This window comes from Myotis nattereri, assembly GCF_964212035.1.
Source record: "Myotis nattereri genome assembly, chromosome: 13".
NCBI classification, from domain to species: domain Eukaryota; kingdom Metazoa; phylum Chordata; class Mammalia; order Chiroptera; family Vespertilionidae; genus Myotis; species Myotis nattereri.
Window position 1 is genome coordinate 55,311,386 of NC_138088.1, and position 22,885 is coordinate 55,334,270.

Consider the following 22,885-nt stretch of genomic DNA (forward strand, 5'->3'; position numbering starts at 1 on the left):
TAAAGGGATCGCTTTGGGCAATGACATGAGAGGGCCGAAGTATTTTAAAGGGATCGCTTTAGGCAATGACATGAGTGGGCCTGAGTATTTTAAAGGGATCCTTTGGGCAATGACATGAGAGGCCGGAGTATTTTAAAGGGATCGCTTTGGGCAATGACATGAGAGGCCGCAGGGAGGAGGCAGCGAGTGGAGGAGTTAGGGCTCCTGCCCAGGAGGACTGTGAGGAAGGCGTGGACTGGGGCAGGAGCGGAGGTGATGGAGGGGCAAACTTGGGATGCGCTTTGTAGGAAGGGGTGCCAGGACTTGCTCTGGGTCTGTGCACTTTCCCGGGCTCTAGAGACCCTGGCTCTGCCGGGCCCATGGCTCCCCGACCTGTGTGTCCAGAAGATGAGGCATCAGGGATGACTTCAGTTCTGGAACACAGATTGCGGTGCGGGGCATGCTATTTTAAGCTGTGCCTCCTCCGCCTTCAGGATCTGCAGAGACTTAGATATATAATGACCCTTGCATTGATTGAGAGTCGGATGCCAAGGGGACTATTGAGCCTAAAAGCCTGGATAAGGAGAGAAATTGTAGGCTAGCGCTGAGAGAAACGTCTATATTGAGAAAACTGACCCTATGCCAGAGACTGTTAGCCCTGAGATTATGTCCATAAGAAAAACAGAGCAGTAATGGGGACTCTGAAAGGAACTGTTCACTGTTCGCTCACCAAGCATTTCTGATGGGCCGGCTCCAGACTGGCCTTCAGGTGCCTGGGAAGAGATGATGCCTCCCCCTCCAGGACCCCGGGGGATACTTCCATGTTGTATTTATTATCTGGGCTGCGGCTTCTCGTGGTGGGGACTGTCATTTCTGTGTCCCTAGCACAGAGCCAGCCCGGGTCAGTGCTATTTGGGGATGGGGAGGTGCCTGAAGCTTTGCCTGGGAGAAAAGTTCATCCTAGGAAAATACCACTATTGATCACAAGATGGCGCTCTAGGCTCAACACAGACCTTGGGTTCTTAGAAATCACCTAAATACCACCAATCTTTTTTATTATTATTTAAATATCAGGAGAGCATATTAATTTTTCTTCTAACCCAGACTCTTGTTTGTGTAAACAAGCCATAAGATGGACTTCTGAGTTGTCTGGGCACCAGGCTGAGTTCACTTTCCAGCCGGCTATGAAGTGTGCAGTTGATCTGTTGATTGCTCCATTCTGAGTCAGCCTGGGTACGGCTCAATACTGTTGCCTTAAACAAGGGGGTCTGAGCATGACTTCTATTGGAATTAATGGGGGTAAGCAATTCCTTTACAGCGGGACTTGCTAGCTGCAGGACGGTAAGCCTGGACTTCCAACGACCTGCCTGTGCATGGGGACGGCGCCGAGGAAGGGGTGCTCAGAGCTGAAGAGAGACACACAGAAGCCTGGGGACCCCCTCTGAGCCCCTGGGCCCATCCTGCCTAAAGCCAGGCCTGAACTTTTCAGTGGCATCAACCAACGTCAGCCATAAATTCCTTTGCAGCGTAAAGCCCGTGTGAGTTCGGTTTTTCCCTCTCAACACTGTAGGGGCTCAAACTACTACATTCAGAGAAAGGGCCTTGTCCCTTGAGACGGTTTTACAGACCGAAGGCAGAGGCAGGTGTTTGGTCTCTGGGGTCAGTTGCTTGTGCTTGAACCAGGGAGCCCAGGGACAGCCTCAGAGCTGCCCGGCCTCGAGGACCCAGACACTGTGCTGGGCGCTGGACGTCTTGGACCTGAGATGGGGGAGTGAGGCAGCCTCTGAGTGCTCATCCGTGGTAATGACTACGATGCTAACAACTCACCTTTCAGACAAAAATGAGATGGAAGAGTTAGCTGCACACCCGTGTTCACTGCAGCACTTTCACAATAGCCAAGACATGGGAACAACCTGAGTGACCATCAGCGAGTGAACGGATAGAGAAAATGTATAGAGACACACACGCACACACAGGAATATTATTCAGCCATGAGAAAGAACAAAATCCTGCCATTTTCAACAACAGCGAAGCAAGTCAGCCAGAGAAAGACCAATATGATACGATCTCACTTCTATGGGAACCTCCAAAAGCTGGACACACAGAAACAGGAACTAGAACGATGGTACCAGGGGCTGGGGGCTGGGAGCGATGGTGGTCCAAGGAGACCAACTTCCAGTTCTAAGATGAACGAGTCTGGCGCTCTCGTGCACAGCCGGGGACTGTGGTTAGTAATCCTGTATTATATAATTGAAAGTTACTAAGAGAGTAAATCTTAAATGCTCTCACCACACACAAAAAAAACAAATGGTAATTCTGTGCCGTGAGGAGGTAAGCCATGGTGGTCATCACTTTGCAATATATACAAATCAACAGCACACTACACACCTTAACTGTACACAGTATTATATGTCAATTCTCTCTCAATAAAGCTGCAGGGAGAGAAATAACCTGTCATGAGTAACGTGTGCTACCCCCCATTCTAACCGCTTCACATGATAGTACTAATCCCACAATTCTATGCAATGGGTACATTCGTCACCTTCACCAGCAGGCGGGGAAGCTGGATCTTAAGGAAACTAAGACATCTGGCCAAGGTCACTCGCTGATAAAGAGGATTTGAATCCAGGCATGAAGCCCACATGTGTCTCCTCAGAGCTGAGACCCTAGATTCAAGCCGAGGAATGTGGCTGACCAGCTGTTGAGTCACCTGACCCTCCACCCCATCTCAGGCTCTCACGGCCCCCGACCAGGGCTAGAGCTGGTCCTAAGCGGAAGCGGAGCCTGTAACCGTGGCCCAGTGTTCTCAGGTGGGGACAGAAGGCACTGGCAGGAGGAGCTGAGCTCTGGTGCAAGACCCACGTCCAAATCCAGATCTATCCCTTACCAGCTGGGCACTGACCCTCTCTGATCAGGGGTTTCCTTGTCTGTAAAAGTGGGCCAACAAAAATACACACTTTACAAGATTGCTGCAAGGATTCCAAGAGATCCTGCAGGTAAAACAGTGAGGGCTGTGCCCCGATGCACAGGGCGCGCTCATGTGAAGCTCGTTATCATAGTTCTTGTATATGGATCGGGAGAAAGTGATGAGGAGAGTATAAAAAAAAAACTCCGGGAAGCTCCCAGACTTTGAGTATGAGACACAGTGGTAGAAAGGTGGCTCTAGCCTGGCAGCCCATGAAAATCACTCAGGAGAGCTTTTAAAAAATCTCATGCCTGGACCCCACCCCAGACCCATTACATCAGAATCCTCGGCGATGAGGCCCAGACACTGATCTCTATGTAAAGGCACCCCGGGTGACCAGCGTTCGGCCAGGGTCCGGAGCCAGGGCTGGAGTGTGCGAGAGTTTGGTCTGGCAGAAACGGTGAGTGGAGACGCCCCCACCAGCTTTCTTCCCGCAGCGGAAGACGGTTTCTCTCCAACAGTAAAATCAAAGCTCTTGGCCCCACTCTGGCTGTTGAAATTTACACAAGGTTTGGAAAGGTCTGCTCTCCACCTTGGTGTTGCAATTAGCAGCTCCTCCAAGCTTCTGAGACGTGGTGACAGACAAAATGAATGCTCGAGGACCGTGGTCAGCAAACTCATTAGTCAACAGAGCAACAGAGCCAAATATCAACAGTACGATTGAAATTTCTTTTGAGAGCCAAATTTTTTAAACTTAAACTATATAGATAGGTACATTGTTATTCACTTAATTAAGGTACTCCTAAGGCTTAGGAAGAGCCACACTCAAGGGGCCAAAGAGCCGCATGTGGCTCGCGAGCCGCAGTTTGCCGACCACGGCTCTAGGGCAGTGGTCAGCAAACCATGGCTCGCGAGCCACATGCGGCTCTTTGGCCCCTTGAGTGTGGCTCATCCACAAAATACCACGTGCGGGCGCACGTACAGTGCGATTGAAACTTCGTGGCCCATGCGCAGAAGCCGGTTTTCGGCCTGGGCGAGTCTGTTTTGAAGAAGCGGCATTAGAAGAAGTGGGGGTGTCGGTCGGTCGGTCGGTCGGTCGGGTGACGGGAGACGCGGTGCAGGCGGGCCACGGGATAGGCAGCGCCAGGGAGGCGCCAAATATCAACAGTACTTAAACTCTATAGGTAAGTTAATAACAGTGTACCTACCTATATGGTTTAAGTTTAAAAAATTTGGCTCTCAAAAGAAATTTCAATCGTTGTACTGTTGATATTTGGCTCTGTTGACTAATGAGTTTGCCAACCACAGCTCTAGGAGATTAAACAACCAGGCGATGTTAAGCCCACAAAATTAGCGGGTCCAGCCCCGCGCCCTAGCAACTGCACTATTACTCCGGGTTTCCTCCCAGAGCCTCTGGTTGTTCACACCACTCCCTTTCATTAAAATGCGAGGCACAGTTAGTTGTAATTTTAATGAAAAGCAAAAAAGGAAGCCAAAGAAACTTTTAACCGCCCTTCCAATTGCATCAGGCCTGCCCCAGACAAAGAGGATCAAATTGGCAACTTGTAAATTGGGGTGCTTATTTTAATTTCCTGTAGACGTAGCATCCCGTGCCCCTCGAGGCTGCACAAAGCAGTCCTGCCTTTTGTGAAAATGCAGTGTACACGCAAGCCAATCCGGGGCTGCTGGGCTTTGTGTGGGAGTCAGGCCCTGAGTGCCCCAAGCTCAGAACGCAATGTCCCTGGAGGAAAATCGCTTCTGTGCAGCAGGAACAGGCACAGAGCGGGAAATTGGCTGGTTGTCAGAAGGGCGGGGAAACCCTCCTCTTTCTAAACTCTGCCCAGTTGAACTGCCAGCCTCACCCTCTTCTCAGACGGCGTCTCCTGGGCGACCAGCAAAGACCAGGCTTTGCTGAGCTCTGCCACTTCACTGATGCGGTGCCCATGGCTCTGGGTAGGAAGAATCTCTGAGGTCCGGTGTCTGGCCCAGGACCTTGGCTTCTTGTCGTCCCCTAATCATATCCAGCTGTGCTCTTGGCTGCCTTGGCCTGGCCGTCTTATTCATTGACCACTGTGGGCTTCCGGCCTCAAATTATTATCATTATTATTATTTGGTCTCTGCCAGAAAGTTCTGACTACAGGCTTTACTGTCGTGGCTCTGGGCTTGAGGTTAAGAATACACCCAGTTTTGTCCTTGAAAGCAGGGGTTGTTAACCAAGGTTAAAAATTCAGTGGGTTTTGGCGTGGGATCGGAAAATAACTGCCCTTTATTGGTGACTCGCCTACAATAAAATTCGTCATTTCCTTCAAGTATGAATGCAGGCAGAAAGGTACAGAGTCGGTTAGAGACACTGTCACTAGTAGAAATTGCAGGTCATCTGACATTACATCACCACGGGGGCAGATTCTCAAAATACTGCTCATACAAATGACTACCTCAACATTACTCCAGTGACCATCAACCTCCCACTGGGTATTTTAATATAGTAATAAAGAAATGGATATACTGCTGTATCCCAAATGTGGGTTTTTAATATCTGATAACTATGTTTTAATACAAGTGGTGTCCTCTGTAAATGTGTTTTAGTTTATGCGCTTAAAAACATTACCTCAGAACTTCCTCCTCCAGGAAGACAGAATATATGTACTTTTTCCTATTCCTCCAGCTAAACACAACCAAAATCCTAGATATTACACGAAAAGTAAGACATAAGATTCTGAAGGGAGGGAGGACGAAGGCAGGCGAAATAGGGAAACCGGGAGCAACATAGCGGTGAGTTCCCTGGTTTGTCTCTTTGTCTTATGGATCCCAGGCTTGGAACTAAAACTGCTGGCAACACAAAAACACCGCCAGACACAGACCAAAAAAATCCCCTCAAAAGCCTGCTCTCTCTAGCCACGTGCAGGAAAGCAGCTTAGCAAGCCAGACAATCTACAGGCGACACCGGCCCTCTACTCCCGCTACTCGACAACAAGATGAAACCAACATTCATAGTACACTGCACTCCACAACAGCAGAATACAGATTATCTTCAAGTGCCCGCCGACCATCTACCAAAATAGGCCATATCCTGAGCCAGAGAGCAAATCTCAACAATTTTAAGGAACTGAAATCTTACAGAGTGTGTTCTCTGACCACAGTGATCAAGCTAGAAATAAATAACAGGAAGGGAACATGAAAACCTCTCAACACTTGGAAACTGAAGAACACACTTCTAAATAGTCCAGGATCAAAGTGGAAGTCTCAAGGAGAATTTTTAAAAAACACATGGAACCACCCAGCTGGTATGGCTCAGTGTCAACCTATGAACCAAGAGGTCACAGTTCATTTCCTGGTCAGGACATATGCCAGGGTTGTGGGCTCAATCCCTGGTAGGGGGTGTGCAGGAGGCAGCCAATCAATGAGTCTCTCTCATCATTGATGTTTCTCTCTCTCCCTCTCCTTTCCTCTCTGAAATCAATAAAAATATATTTAGAAAAAGAAAAAAAAAAACATGGAACTGAATGAAAAGGAACCATATTGTGGGATACAGCTCACACAATGTTGAGAGCACAATTTACAATGCTAAATACATACATTAGAAAAAAAAAGGAAAAGTCTTAACCAATACTCTGAGCTTGCACCTCAAAGGACAAAAAAAAGAACAAATTCAGCACACACAGAAGAAAGGAAATCTGTAACAGCAAACGTCAATGCAATTGAAAACAAAAACAATAAAGGAATCAATACAAAAAAAAAGAGCTGGTTCTTGGAGAAGATTTGTAACATTTACAAACATCTAGAAAAACTGACAAAGGAAAGAAGACAGAAGACACAAATTATACATATCAGGAAGGAAACAGGGTATGTCACTACAGTCCCTGAAGACATCCAAAGAATACTCAGAGAATGCTATGACAACTTAGATGAAATGGACCGCGTCCTCACAAAGCACAAACTCCCACACTTCAATTGTTTAGAAAATAAAGTATTTAAATAACCCTACAACTATTAAGGGAATTAAATTTGTAAATTTTAAAACTCCAAAAACAAATCTCCAGGCCCAGATGGTTTCACTAGAGAATTCTACCAAACATACAAAGAATTGGCATCAGTTCCCCACAATCTCTTCCAGAAAACAGAAGAGGAGAGGACCTTTCCCAATGAATGACATGAAGCTAGTAATTTCTCTGGTACCAAAACCAGACAAGGACAGTACCTCCTCTATGGTTTCCATGACTGTCCTCTGACCCCAGGACAACTGTAAGTTCCCAGGGACAGAGATCACGTTCCACTGCTCACGCCACCCAGAGAACCCAGCTAGTGTCCAAGAGCACCAATGAGGAGGTGAGTCTGTGAATGAATGAGAGAGAAGCATCTGAGAGAGGCAAGACACGCTTCTCTTTGTCGTGAGAAGATTATTCTAGAGACAACTGTGTTTGAAGCTGTCCATCCCCCTTTCTGAGGGCACTCCCACGTCCTCTGGAGGGACCTGCTCTTTCTCCATGGTTCTAGACCAGCGGTTCTCAACCTGTGGGTTACGACCCCTTTGGGGGTCGAACGACCCTTTCACAGGGGTCGCCTAAGACCATCGGAAAACACATATATAATTACATATTGTTTTGTGATTAATCACTATGCTTTAATTATGTTCAATTTGTAACAATGAAATTGGGGGGTCACCACAACAAGAGGGACTGTATTAAAGGGTCGCGGCATTAGGAAGGTTGAGAACCACTGTTCTAGACTGATGGGATTGCACTTGGTTCTTTGTTCTCTCTGGCCCAGGGAACAAGCCAGGTCCATCAGATGTCCCTTCCCTGTGATTTTAAGCTTGAGCTGAGGGTCACAGAGGTGGAAAGAAAGTAGCATTCGCTTATCCCCAGAATGTCCCCAACCAGATCATTCCGGCCGTGAACTTATTGTTGTGGTCCTTGGGCAAGTTAAACTCCCTCTTGACACGTACATTTCTTCATTTTAAACACTGAGTCCAGACGAAGCAGTAGGACACTCACTCACACAGCTATGACAAAGTACCAAAATACCAGGAATCCGTTCTTTCAGGGTGATTTGGCTTTGAGTTCATTTAGTACTCATCCAAGAATAGCATCGCCCTCATGCATGGTCAGCATACGGTTCAGCAGTGTCTCAGACAAGCTCGATCCTACAGAAAGTCAGTGACATGCTGGGAGAGCTTGAGAAACCACTTACGTTTTCCATTTCTCCCTTATACCTTTATGAATCGCTGGTTTTAACCATACGATTATTGTTTTAACAATACGATTATTTTTTAAAATCAGAAAAATAAAAAGACAGAATCGAAGCAATTCGCTAAAGCAGGTCTCTGCTGTGCCACTGTCACGGGCTCTATGGCCAGGGTTAAGCCCCACACACGCTGGACATCCGTCGCCTCATCTGCTCCATGTGGGGACCGGGCCAGGTGTTCCCTGGGGGTCCTTCTGGTTCAGACTCTCTGCCCCTCCGGAGTCGGGTGTGTTAACTGGCAGCACTACCAGCCAGTGAGAAACCCTCCATCTTCTCCCAGTCCCAGCTGGCACAGCGGAGCCAGGGTTCTGTCACATGGGCAGTGCCCGGCCTGTCCCGGTGACGGGCTGCAGTCAAGTCCAGAGACCAGCCTCCTTGCTATGATGTGCAAGACCTTTCGGGGTCCCTTCCACCAGCTGCGGCACCAGGAGTTGGCCCGCTCCCTGAGTCTGGTTTGCAGGAAGAGCCCTAATGAGCTACTGTCCTCGAGAAGGTGCGCTGACCGTGCGTAAGGGGATGCGTATTCCCTGATGAGTACTAATGAACTCCAAGCCAAATCACCCTACATGAATGGATTCATTAAGACTCATTCAACCTACCTCGACAATAAGCATGAGGAACTGACAGATACATGCTACTACGATCTTTCCTCTCCTAGTCCAGGCAGGCCGATTGCTATTCAGGCTCCAGCCGCAGTCCCAGCGTGTCATTACCTCTTGATGAGCATAATGAGCACCTGCGTGGTATGGTAATGCCTGACAAATTGCTCACGTACTTGTGGGGGTGGTAGGACACCCGTTCAGGCAGCCAAAGCGTCCTCCAACCTTCCATTCCCAGGGAAAATAACCAGTAGCAAAGGAAGACAGATACGGGCAATAATGTTGCAAGAAAGGAAGGAAATAAATTCCATCTAAAGACAGAATGTCAGCCCTGACCGGTTTGGCTCAGTGGATAGAGCGTCAGCCTGCAGACTGAAAGGTCCCGGGTTCGATTCCGGCCAAGGGCATGGACCTTGGTTGTGGGCACATCCCCAGTAGGAGGTGTGCAAGAGGCAGGTGATCAATGTTTCTCTCTCATCAATGTTTCTAACTCTCTATCCCTCTCCCTTCCTCTCTGTAAAAAATCAATAAAATATATTTTTTTAAAAAAATAAAGACAATGTCAGACCTCCTTTGGTCAGCATCCAAGGAGGGCATGAGTTTGCTTGAGAGACCCACTATGGGTTTGGGCTTTGTCTCCAAGCCAGCCTTGGTATCACGTGTGCCAAGAGCCCAGTTGTCTGGGCAAACACAAAGCACCAGGGACCAAGGGGGTGTGTTTTGGGACAACCCCATCATGTTGGGAAACACCTGCTTCCCGAGAGGGAGCTCCGTGTAGAGGGGAAGGACTATGGGCTTTGCAGCAGTGGCCTGAGTCTGATTCTCCACGTTGCCACTCACAAGCCAGAGGACCGTGGGAGAGCAGCCTCGCCTCTCTGTGACTTACTCCCCTGGCCTGTAAAATGTGAGTCGATTGCAAATGGCCGCAAATGAAACAGAGCTAAGGTTATTACTGTTATGACTGTCCCTTGTCATTATTAGCGTGTCAATTGTGTGGTGCAGGACAATGTGCCGGGAAGGGGCTTTGGAACCAGATAGACCTGGATTCACACACCCACCCCGGGCGGGCCATGCCCACTGGCAGGAGTGGAGGACGAGGACGCCGCAAGTCCAGCTACTGCCCAGTCGGGATAATGCGCAGGAAGCGGGCAAAGGCCTGGGTGGCACGTTCAGCCAGAAGCGGGCCAGAACCGAGCGCTCTCCCACCCCCACCCCACCCCACCCCACCCGTCTCCCATCCCCCAACACACACCCGACCATCCCCCTCGAGGGCCCAGCCATGCGGGAGCTCGTGCGTGTACCTCGTGTACCTCGGAAGTCCTGCGTGGTTTCCTCGGTAACCAAGAAACGCCTGGGAGGAGCTACGTGCGGGTGACTTAGGCTGAGGCCGCAGAACCCGTCCCGAGAGGAGCCCCAGAGGATGGGTCGTCCGCGCGGGCCAAGCCACCCCGCGCCGGAAGCTGCCTGCCGCCGACTTCGAGGTCTGAGCGTGCGCGCACGCCCAAGGCAGGATCTCGCGAGGACCGCGGGGGCGCCCCTAGTGGCCGCCGCCCCGCAGAGCCCCCTGCCCTGCAGCGCCCCTAGTGGCCGCCGCCCCGCAGCGCCCCCTGCCAGCAGCGCCCCTAGTGGCCGGCGCCCCTCAGCACCTCCTGCCCGCAGCGCCCTCTGCCCCGCAGCGCCCCTTGTGGCCGACGCCCCGCAGTGCCCCCTGCCCGCAGCGCCCCCACTAACGCAGGGCAGAGCAAGAGAGGGGCGGATAGTCAGGGCTTGGCCTCTGGCCTGGCTCGGACGTGGAGGGAGAGCGAGGCCAGACCCGGCGCTGGGCCAGCAGGTGCGGGAGGCGCCGGGGGCAGAGCAGGAGCCTGCGGAGCGGGGAGACGAGGCTCAGGCCCAGTCCCCGGAGCAGCTGAAAGACGCTCTGGGGGTGGGCGCGGGGGCCGCAGACACCGCAGGCCTCCGGGACCGTGTTGCGGGGTCTGGGGGCTCGCAGACCGGGCCTAGAAGCTCTGCGAGACTCCCCAGAGGCGACCCCCGCGTCCCCATGGCGCCGCCTTGGTGCTGGCCCAGCGCTCTAGCCACCACGCGTGGCGCAGCTGCAGAATAGCCACGAACTCATGAGGACAGGAAGCCAAATGCCCACAAGGAAAGGACGCGGGGCTGCGGGAGGACCACGCAGGAGCAGAGGAAGGCGCTGGGCACCCAGCGCTGCGATTCAGGCGCCTAGGCCAGGCCAAGGCCAGCAGCCCGCTCGCTGGTGGGCACGGAGCGGTCCCTGCACAGCCCAGAACTACAGGCCTGCGGACGTCCCACCACCGACACCCTCTGCTCTTCGGCCGGGAGAACGGCCCGGCAGCCCCGCTGTGGCCCCTCAGCCAGTCCTCCCCACCCCCACCCCCACCCCCCCCCCCCCCCCCCCCGGAGCCAGCTCACCCTGCAGGGGCGAGAGGCACCAGCGGTGGCGCTAGACGTGCTGGTGCAGCGCGCAGGCCCCCTCCCCCCCCCCCACCCCCCCACCCCCCCACCGCAAAACTGCGGGCTCCTGATCCTACTCCTCCACTCACCTCGTTTGCCGAGGGATGTAGGAGACCACATGTCCCGCGTGTCCCGGACGAGGCCATGCCCTGGAGGCTAGGTCAGGCGGAAGCACCTGCCTCCATCAGCTGCACTTCAAGAGCGCTGATTATTAATGTCATTACAAGCCTAAGAAGACATTTGTCTCCCAGAAAGCAATGTCGGTGTGTAAATGCCCCGAGTTCTGTAATTATGTCCCAGAAGGAAAGGGGGTTTTCTGGAGAAGCCTGGGGTAGGAAGGAAATTGGAATAAACAGGGGCCTGATTTTAAGGAACGGTGATGGCCATTGAAGGTTCTTACCAGCGCTCTGATTTCCCACCTGCGTCGGCCGCTGGGTCTTTGTAATAAGGAGGAGGCCAGTGTTTCCCAATGGGCAGAGCAACCTCAGAAGGATTCGCTCCACACAGGAACCTGCTTGTTTTAGGTTCCACCCAGCAAGGCCAGGCCACCCATCTGACCGCCCTGGGGCAGGTTATGCTGCAGCAGTGAGCCTCCTACCCAGATGTTGGGCGAGCCTCCTACCCAGATGATGGGCGAGCCTCCTACCCAGATGATGGGCGAGCCTCCTACACAGATGTTGGGCGAGCCTCCTACCCAGATGATGGGCGAGCCTCCAAGGATGAAGACCAAGGGCGACTGGTGCTGTGGATTACGGAGGAAGCACTGGGCCTGACTTCTAGCCCAGAGCTCAGGCCTGCAGTTTTCACTTAATGTTTCCAGCTCAAAGAATTTTTAATTTATTTTTACTTGGCAATAACTCATTGTGTGTGGTAGGGAAGAGTGTAGCTTTCCATTCATCATTAGAGGCCATTCTAGAAGGAGGAGATGAATTCAGGGGCGGTGGTGGGAACAGGATTTAGTCACCAGCAAGTGGAGAGGGTTTTTTGAGAGCTGAGGGAGGGAGCAGGGAATGCCTAATAGACTCTGTTATTTACTTGGTCTGGCTGAATGAGACACATTCGACTTCTCATTGCGAGACCCCTCTGGCGAGCTCTCCAGGTGATTTGCCGCACAATGGGCCCTGCGGAGATTCTGTGCAAACTCTTGTTGCCCACCACTGCTCAGTCATCTGTGAAATAATCAGTTGTGCGAGCTCCGAGACCCCACAGTAGGCAGGAAATGCAAAGACGGCAGCCCTCCACTTGTTGGGTGCCATCCACCCTCTGCGACAGAATAGCAGGGTCGCTCTCCAATATGACTCACCTTAGAAGGACCCACAGGGAGATGGATGCTTGAATCTCACCAGCTCCCCTTCACTGGGGTGGGGGTAGCTTCAGATCGGAGGTATTTCATAGATACTTTGGGAAAGAAGAAAAGAGGCAGAATAGAGAACTAACGAGTGGGGAAATGAAGAGGAACTGAATTGGAAAGAAGAGAAGAACCATTCAAAACCTGTTGGAAGTGTGCACACTCGATTCAAAATAAGGCTTTCTCCTTCCTAAGACTCATCGAGGATGTCTGATCTTTTAACAAATCCAGATTGCAACTCTCATCCATCCAAATTAATATTTTGCATTTCCAACATCGGTAGACTAGCTTGTCTCATTTAGCAAAATATATGGATCCCTGGAAAGGTGAACCTAAGTTCATTTTTTAACTTCCATTTTAGAAGTACCAGTAAGTCCTGCTTATGATTCTGTCATGAATGTTTTGGAATCTAGATGATCAAATTTTGTTCAAAGGCCCAAGTGTTGAATGTTTTTCAAATTCCCCAAGTTATATGTGGAGGAGGGTGACAAAATGCCAACATTTAAATAATGAGCCATATTCATGATGGTATATAGACACTAATCCTGAAATTCTCTACTCTCCCTTTGATGGGCCTGTGGAGTTAGGCCCATGCAATCTTGGAGAGCACAGAGCTCGGTGCCATGTCCTGAAATGCTGTCATTACTGAGGTTGGGTCCAGGGGTTCACAGAAAACCCCAAGTAACAGTTCACTCCTGAAACTGCTGGAACTGACAAATCCAGACTGAGTAGCATGTTTTTCTGGGCATGCTTTATCCTTGCTTTAACCTTGGTCATCCTAAGGTTGTGTAGTTACACTGTGTGTGTAACTGGCTTGGTTTATGAATCCCACCACTGAAGACTCTACTACTGATTTAATATTTATTGAGCACCCAAAATATGTCAAACACAGTACAAGCCCCAGCCTGCAGAGCTTTACACAGCGAGTCAGCCACACATGCGTCTTACACACATAGCAAAGACACCAATGCATGAAGGAAAATCAATGAAGGAACTGCCTTAGGGAATGAAGGTGCTCCTTGGGGGATGGGCCCTGGGCTCACTCCCAAATCTAGCCACACTTTCACCTGGGTCCCCTTGATGTCAGTTCTGTGCCTTGTTTTTGCAAGACTACTGGATGTTCAGGAATGCAAACCACAGGACAGAGGTGGTTAACTAGCCTCCCGAGAAAACAAACCTGGAGCTTAGCACCCCATGTCGAAGAGCCGGCTGAACGTCCACAAGAACAAAATTCAGGAAGGTTACATCAACAGAAATACTGCTACCTACGCATCTCTCACAGTTGCGAGTTCCAGGTAACTGTTGCCAAAACATATTGAAATACTCCCCAGCCGATTTAGTGAGATAAATCTATTGATTGACTGCCAAAAGTGAGACCTGGTGACAATGCCTGCAAAGAGGATTACAGAACCTCCTGTCGGTCTGGGAAAGGGCTGCTGCCAAGTACCAGACTGGCTCAGTTCAGGTCTATGGCCTGTATGACTCCTTGCAGGAGGAGGACTGGATGCTTGCTGTTACCTAAAGTGAATTATATTAAATAAAATTTCCTACTGCAACCTTATGTGGATTTCTCTAGGATTCATTTCTGAGATTTTTTAAAAATATATTTTTACTGATTTCAGAGAGAGATGGAAACATCAATGATGAGAGAGAATCACTAATTGGCTGCCTTCTGCATACCTCACACTGGGGATCGAACCCACAACCCTAACATGTGCCCTGATCGGGAATGGAACCATGGCCTCCTGGTTCATAGGTCGATGTTCAACCACTGAGCCATACTGGTCGGGAGTGGGCGATTTTTTTTAAGTTTGTTTTATAGTCAAACTAGACCCAAATAGATTTCAATAGGGTAAGAATTAATTAGTTGCTATTCATTTGCCAATTGGCTTAATTTGTAAAAATATTTATAAACACAACACAATTCCCCAACCTCTTCAGGCTCTCCATAAAATCCATATAAGTGTTAAAAAGTTTAAGCTGTAAGCAAGATAGAAACAGGTGGCAGCTTTTCTAGTAATTATTGGGACACTTTCTTCTCACAGTTGATACAGGCTTTCTTACATCAGGCTAACCAGGGAACACTTCAGTTTTTGGATTGGGAGTAATTCCTGGTGTATAACTTTATAATGCAATTGATCTGATTGGACTCATACAGTGCCTTGCGCATAGGAAATGTGTAAGGAAACTGTTGAATGAACACCTATAGATCCCTGATTATATTAAAACCAACTGAAATGCTTTAAAAATAAACACTTATGCCCAGCCCCATCTCACATCAATGGGACTCTGTGAGCAGAGGGTCTAGGGCCAGTGGTTCTCAACCTTCTGGCCCTTTAAATACAGTTCCTCATGTTGTGACCCAACCATAACATTATTTTTGTTGCTACTTCATAACTGTAATGTTGCTACTGTTATGAATCGTAATGTCAATATCTGATATGCAGGGTGGTCTTAGGTGACCCCTGTGAAAGGGTCATTCGACGGCCAAAGGGGTCGCGACCCACAGGTTGAGAACCGCTGGTCTAGGCAGTGATGTTTTCTGATAGCTCCCCCAGGTGATTCTAGGAGCAGCCAGAGCTGAGAACCAGTGAATTTAACCTTGCAACAAAGAGACCCCAATTCGTCATATTTCTCCCCAACTAATCCCATCCTTTGCCCCATCGCCTCCACTCTCCACACATACTCAACCAAAGAATGCTCTAAGGCAGTGGTTCTCAACCCTCCTGATGCCGCGACCCTTTAATACAGTTCCTCATGTGGTGGTGACCCCCAACCATAAAATTATTTTCGTTGCTACTTCATAACTGTCATTTTGCTACTGTTATGAATCGTAATGTAAATATCTGATATGCAGGATGTATTTTCATTGTAACAAATTGAACATAATTAAAGCATAGTGATTCATCACAAAAACAATATGTAATTATATATGTGTTTTCCGATGGTCTTAGGCGACCCCTGTGAAAGGGTCGTTCGACCCCCAAAGGGGTTGCGACCCACAGGTTGAGAACCGCTGCTCTAAGGAAACATGACATGTGTGGCCTTGAGCCTCGAAAGTAACGGAACTGCTGGAAGCTCAGGAGCCTGTCCCTGGGGTGCCTGGGAGGTGAGTCCATGGGGAGGGGGAGGGACACAGAGTTGTGGGCGGGCTGCCTTATTAGAGCACAGGGTCTTTGTTCTCCACGTCCACAGGTGAAGCCAACCACTCGTGTTAGTGTCATTGCCAAAGGTAACTTGCATCTCCCGAGTTAACCTGTGTTTTCCTTTCTCCCAAGCCAGGCTTTTCCTACCCTTCCCCATGCTTTAAACACTCGAGCCATATACCTACTAAAGACTCGGATTGAGAACTAGCCCAACCACCAATCCTCACCCTTCCATCCTGGCTGTTGGCACTGGAGTAATAGCATCGAATCCTTGTCATCCCCAAATCGCCCCCTCTTTCGCTTCCTTTCAGGGAACACCTTAATGAGTGAATGCGCTCCTTTCTGGGAGTAAGAGAAAGGGAGGAGGGGAAACACGGATTCAGCTGCTTAGTGAGCTTGGCGGCCCTGGAATCTGACAGTTGGTAACCGAGAGGCTGCAGACATAGCTCAGGCCCTGCATGCCACAGGGGCTGATCTGACAGCTGGGTTTCAGGTGTCATTTCCTAACACTCCTGCCCTCACTGCCCACTCACTGTCCCAACATCAGTGTGGAAACCCTTGTCACGGGGCACTCGTCCTCGTTTACAGAAGGTCCTCAGGAGGTTAAGGTGAGAATTAGCAGCATGGTATCGTGGCCCAACGGCCTTCACCTGTTCCCTTAACCGTGTGTGGAAGGAATTGCGTGTTTGGTCTGTGTGTCCTGTGAGTGACTGCTTATTTTTCTGATTGGGCCTTAAGGAAACTTCTCCCAGTCCTTGTCATCTGGATTGGTCATGTTCCAAGTGTGTCACTGCAGAGCAGGTGCTGAGTGGCTGGAAGACGGCTGTGGATCTGCTGCGGCCAAGCGATTGGAGAACGCAGGAGAATGCTGTGGCACGCAGCTGCCACTGCATGTTCAGGAAAGCAAATATGTGAGTGCCCACCAGTGGCAAGCACTGGGTGTGTATGCACAAACATACACACAGACAGAAGGTCTGTCCTCTGCACGGCTATCTGTCCCCTTAAGTGACTGGTACCTTTTCCTCTTTATTCCTATTTATTTATCTCTTCACTAACTAATTTATCTCATCATTTTCAAATGAAAGTGGGGGATGGGGAGGGGGAACATAACAGCAAGACCTTTCCAAAGGTCGTTTTTAAGTGTTTTGTACTATAAATGCAAGTGGATTTCAAATGAAAATGATGTATCAAGGTCTTGTTCAGGAAATGCTAACATCCTAGCTGTAGGTTGGGAATGCCTATGTCCCCAGAATTTTAGAAATAAATGGGTTCAAATTAGGGAAGCAATATCAGGCATTATACCTCAGCCTTAAAAATTGCATCCATTTTAAAAGGCAAACTGAAGAGCTTTGCCAAACTCCTACGCAGTCACTTTAACTCCTACCCGCATTGTTCCTTCTCATCTCACCATTGAGCAAACAGGAGGCAAGGCATGGGAGGCAGCCACGGTTAGGAAACACTGTTTTAAAACCCAAGAGCTTTGTTTGGCCTTTAAAGCATAAAGAGACAAATAATAAATCCCCTTTCCTCTCCCGGGGCCTCCTCCAAGCAAAGCACTTGCACCAAAGCCCACTTAACATTTCACAAAGACTCAAGGACAAGGCAAAGCTGCTGGACAAGGGGGCTGGGCTGGAAGTTTGGCCCGTCTTGGCTTAGCTCTGGAGCTGGGAACAAGCCCTCCAGCCCAGCCTCGGTGGGCATCCCTCAGAGACCAGTGGTCATGGAGCTCCCCAGCCCAGGCCGGGTGCAGTGGCCTCAGATGACCACGCTGACTGTCATGCTCTGGCCTTGCGGCGCGATCTTGCGCGGCCAGGCCAGCAGCAGCTTGCGCAGCTCCTCGCGGAAGCTGTCGTGCAGCCACGCGTAGATGAAGGGGTTGTAGCAGACCGAGCTCATGGCGAGCCAGTGGCAGAGCAGCTGCACCAACCCGAAGGCGTCGGGGTCGATGGCGCGCGGGTCGAGGTCCCGCAGCAGGTTGAAGACGTGCAGCGGCAGCCAGCAGATGGCGAACACCACCACCACCACCACCAGGAGGCAGAAGGTGCGGCGGCGCCGCGCGCGGTCCCAGTCGGCCTGGCTCTGGGTCACGCAGCCCGGCACCACGCGGTTTCGGAGCTTCACCGACACTCGGACGTAGGACAGGAGGATGACCAGCAGGGGAAGCAGGTAGGTGACGAGCAGCAGTCCCCAGGCATAGAGCTGGCGCTGGCGCTCCTGGGACCCCCAGAACTCCTCGCAGAGGCGCACGCGGTGCGGCTTGAGCTCGACATGATAGGTGTGCAAGGCCGCGGGCACCGCCAGCACCGCGGACAGCGCCCAGATGCCCAGCACCGCGCAGGCGCTGAAGCGCAGCGAGATGCGCCGGCGAAGCGGGTGCACCAGCACGACGTAGCGGTCCACCGCGATGGTGGTGAGCGTGAACACGGACACGTAGACGGTGACGGGCTGCAGGAAGAAGACCAGGTGGCACAGGCCGCCGCCGAACACCCAGCCGCGCGGCTCGAAGGCGTAGGCCAGCGTGAGCGGCACGCAGGCGGTGCACATGAGCACGTCGGACAGGGCCAGGTTGCCGATGAGGAAGTTGGTCACGTTGTGCAGCCGGCGCACCCGCGCGATCACCAGCACCAGCAAGCAGTTGCCCGCCAGCCCCACGACGACCACGAGGCTGTAGAGCAGCACGATCAGCCCCTTCAGCTGGTGCACCAGCTGCAGACTCTGGAACGGCGTGGCGGCCGGAGCGCCTGCGCCAGCGGCTGACCCATTGCCCACCGAGGCCTCCGCACTCTGATTGCCCGGGGCTGAGGCCGCTGGGAGAAGTCCAGGAGAGAAGTCAGGAACCAAGGAGTCCTGCGTCGTCGGCAGCGAGGTCATGGCCACCTGTACAAAGAGCATCCAAGTGCCTCACTTCCCATTCTCTACCCGCCCCCTCCTCCCGAGCCACTCCCCTCCCCAATTACCTACATCCTCCCTTTGGAATAAATGGCCAACATAAATAATAATTAAAAGCGCTGTCATCCCACCTCTGCAAAAAATAAATCTATGCGTGGCTCTACGTGCACAGGTTCTTTACATGCCTCCTAGTCCATTTAGGGCTCTGGCAATCCACGCAGGCGAGACCCAGGAGCTCGGTCCTACCTGGTGAGTGCGGCGTGGCGGGCGGGAAAGCGCTCCAGGGAGGGAGGGAGAGAATCTGTCCCCTGGAGGTCCAACGCGCAGAACTGCCGTGCAGGCTTCTCGCTTCTCTGCTTTTCTGCGGGAGCTGAACCGATCCAGGAGTTGCCCTCGGGCTCGCAGCTTTTGAGGGGGACTGGGAGCGAGCCCCTCCCTTCTGCCCCGCCCCCACTCCAGCGCGCCCTTGTATGGGAAATAGGGGCGGAGCGAAAACCTTCAGGCTCGGCGCTCAGACAACTGGAGCGAAGGGGAGGGTGGAAACAGAAAAGGACGGAAGGGTGGACACCCCTGGGCGGGAGCTTGCTGCGCCCTAGGAGAGTCCCGCTCCGAGAAGGGCGGGGCGGACAAGGGGAGCGCGGAGCCAGTTCTCTAGGAGGGAGCGAAGGAAGAAGTGGGGGTGTGGGGGGGAGATGAGGGGCCCGTCCTTAAGCTGGATCCTGCGTAGAGTCCAGGCTGGGGTTAAGGGAGTGGCGTAGGGGTCCCGGCAGGGATTTAAAATGTAGAGCCTGGAGCTGGCCGCAGACCTTCGGCCCTCGCCCACCGCAGGACCCACTGGGCCCTTAGCCTACGTTGCGGATCGGATCGGGCCCAGCCAAAGACGGGGCTCAGCACCGCGGACAGCTCCCGAGGGCCATGCTGCTGGGAGCTGTGGAGCTGCGGGGAGTGGGGGGAGTTCCGACCCCTCTCTGGGTCCCAGGCATTCAGAAAAGGGACCAGCCTGGTTCAAAGAGCTGCCTCGCCGCCTGCTTTCTGGGCTGGGGCTGCCATGTTGAGGACAGTAGGGTGGAGTGGAGGCCAACCACCAGGGTCTCTGGGGGTTGGAGGGTCAGAAAATACAGCCCTCACGCCACGGTCACTCCCCAGGCACACTCAAGGCCTGGCCCCCACTGCACCCCTTTCCACTCTGCTTTCTTAGCCACAATTCCCTGTCCCTTCTCTGTCTGACTCTCCCAGTACAGAATGTAAGCTACTGGACTGGGACCCTACTCTCTCCCTCCTAACATGAACACCCTCAGGGCTCCTCACCTCATTTTAGGAGTAAAAATATATACAAATACTAGTAATTGCAGGATTTCCACCAGGATCACAAAAGTAACAAACATTTGAGAAGCTTAAAAGTTACATGAAATCTTTAGTCGCAGCAGTAAGTCTCATTGAAATGAAAGTCAACTTGGACCACCTTGGGGGGGAGGGTGGGGAAAGAGTCTTTGTAACCTGATAAGCTCAGGGGAGGCCTGCATGGGGGTCCCTACAAACTCAGAGACTGAAAGTAGCCACATTGGATGGTCTGAACTAAGAGTGGATTATGGCAGGCAGTCACATCCTAGGCCTTTAGCGTCCTTTACAAGGGTCAATCTTTACCTGAAACAAGCCCTTCTATTGTCTTTTTGCAGCTGAGACAACATATCTTTGGAATATTAGAGTAATCCACTGCACCAGAGAGCTTGACCCCAGGACCCCTCACTGTGATCTTGTTCCCCAAATACCATCTCTATGTGCTGTAGATGATCATTGTTAACTGTCTGACACCCACCCGTGGGAACAAAGTGTGTGTCTCTCCATTTCACTCTTTCTTCCCCCCGCCCCACCTCCCTAATCTACCAGTGGATTTCATGTAACCCTCCTTGCACCGCCTCCTTCGATTCTAATGTATACAATAAACTGCCTTTCTCTGGAGCATTTTCTCAATCTGTGAGATGTTGCTTCCCAGCAATTATCGTCAGTTTGGCTCAAATAAACTCAGGAAAATCCTCTACAGCTGTAGATGTTTCTTACATGACACTCCTCTGAAGCGGTCTCACCCCTTCGCGTCTTACGTCCTTTTTCCGGAGGGTGGAGCTTCTAAGCCCTTGTACTTTGTCTTCTGGATGCAGATGTCTCTGTTGGGACAGAAAGAAGTAAAACTAGTCCACCCTCCACCTTAAGTGATTCACTCTTACCGGAGGAAAAGTCAACATTGGAACAAAAGCGACCAGTTTCATATGCCTGTATCTATTCTAAACCCACACTCCCTGAGTTACCATCAATTTAGCTAAAGCCCCCCGCCCACCCCCCAAAAAAACTAGCCTCCAAAGTTATAAGAAACATAGCAACCCCTCATGCCAGGGTTTCTCACCTGGCACTAGTGACATTTGGGGCAGGACAATTCTGTGCCATGTGGGGCTGTCCTGTGCACTGTAAGGTGTTTAGCAGCATCCCTGGCCTCTACCCTCTAGATGCCAGGAGTACACATACCCAATTGTGACAACCAAAAATGTTGCTAAAATTTGCCAAATATGCCCTCGGGGTGGGGGTAGGGGACAAAATCACCCCTGGTTGAGAACCAGTGCCTTACACCAATTCAGCACTCTTGAAGTTCACAACGTCCTCTGCTTGAAAGTGCTACCAGCCTTCACGGTCAGCTCTCTTCAGACCTCTGAACCCCAGAATTGTATTTCAAAACCTTGCATTTACCAGATTGTCTTCTCATCACTTCCTGAAAGAGCAGCGGGGCAAGTGGGAAAAGATGATGCTTTAAGAAAGCCCTAGGATAAGCCCAAGCTGATTGCCAAACAGAGGAGATCACTGGCTCCAAAGCCCAATAAAGGCACACAGCTCTGAGCTTGTATGGCGGCTCCACCATCACTCAGCGTGAGCGCTGGGCAAATTCTTTATACTGGCAGGACCCCAGTTTTGGAAAATATATGAAATTTGTAAAAATACCCACCTCTGGAGAACATTGAGAAGACCCAATATGTACACAGTGAAGGAAGTGCACATAACTGACACATGGCAACGGCGGCTAGTCTTGGATAATCCTTTGTCCTGCCTTATGTCACTGCTTCTTGTCACGAGGGTTTCAGGGTTGCAGTTCCCAGCCCTTCCGCTTGAATGTTGCTCCAGAAGATCGTCTGTGGTGAGAAGAACTTACTGTTCTCCAGTCTAAATGCTTTCCTTCGTTTTATTATTGTTCAGCAGGCATGCAAAGCCCGGGGCGAGATATTATGGAAAGAATCAAGGACCAAAAACAACCACCACGAAACATTCTTGCCTGGGAATTGGCACTTGAGAGAGGAAGAGGGGAGTCTACATAAATCACTGTGATGTACGGCCATGATGAATGCTCCTGCCGCCACCTGCTATGAAAGGAAGGCATTAACGATCACTGGGAAATTTACTAATTGCCTCAGCAAATTAGAATTGTGTTTACCCTTTTAGATCATATTCATTTTAATTCACGAGAGTCATTAACACATTCATAACGTTTCCTACTCAACCATATCAACATTTGCACGTGTTATTTAAATGTGTCCCCCTTCCTATGTTTATATAAACACGCACAACAATTCAGGGCCCATTATGAATCTCTAGGAGTGTTCAGGTGGCAGGAAATGAATGAAAAGTAAGTGTTTTCATAATCAAAATGTTCTCGGGGCTGAAGCTCTGTGTCAGGAATCCATCCCCCCACTTTCCCCGCCTGCTCCTCTTCCCGGGTGGGCGAGGGCTCCCAGTCAGCCCTGCATCCCTGTCAGACCCTGGGGGTGGAGTAGCCAGGCAAGACTGATGCGTGGTACACCTCCTTTCTCCTCCTCTCGGATGGCTTAGTTTAATTGTGAAATGCATGCCTTTACTGATATCCCAAGTGGGATGCCCAGGAGTGATGCTGACAGTGTGGCCTGTTTTGATGGGACTATCCAGGGCAGAGGGGAGACCCAGGCTGGCTGAGTTGCTCCTCCCTCACCCCCTAGATCAGGGGTGGGCAAACTTTTTGACTCGAGGGCCACAATGGGTTCTTAAACTGGACCGGAGGACCGGAACAAAAGCATGGATGGAGTGTTTGTGTGAACTAATATAAATTCAAAGTAAACATCATTACATAAAAGGGTACGGTCTTTTATTTCAATAGTTTTATTCATTTCAAACGGGCCGGATCCGGCCCGCGGGCCGTAGTTTGCCCACGGCTGCCCTAGATGCTAGGGTAGCTCTAGTCCCTAACCTTGGCCTAGCGAGGGCCTCTGGCCACAGGCCGCCTCATTGCACA

The 22,885-nt window shown here is 51.0% G+C and overlaps 1 protein-coding gene across 1 annotated transcript; it reads right to left on the reverse strand.

The window, feature by feature from the left end:
• Positions 1–17,448: 17,448 nt before the first annotated feature.
• Positions 17,449–18,564, reverse strand: PRLHR (prolactin releasing hormone receptor; the record flags this gene model as incomplete). The annotated part of the gene is made up of 1 exon (XM_081104780.1): positions 17,449–18,564. One exon carries the CDS (start codon positions 18,562–18,564, stop codon positions 17,449–17,451), a length of 1,116 nt encoding a protein of 371 aa, XP_080960906.1.
• Between the last annotated feature and the right edge of the window lie 4,321 nt (positions 18,565–22,885).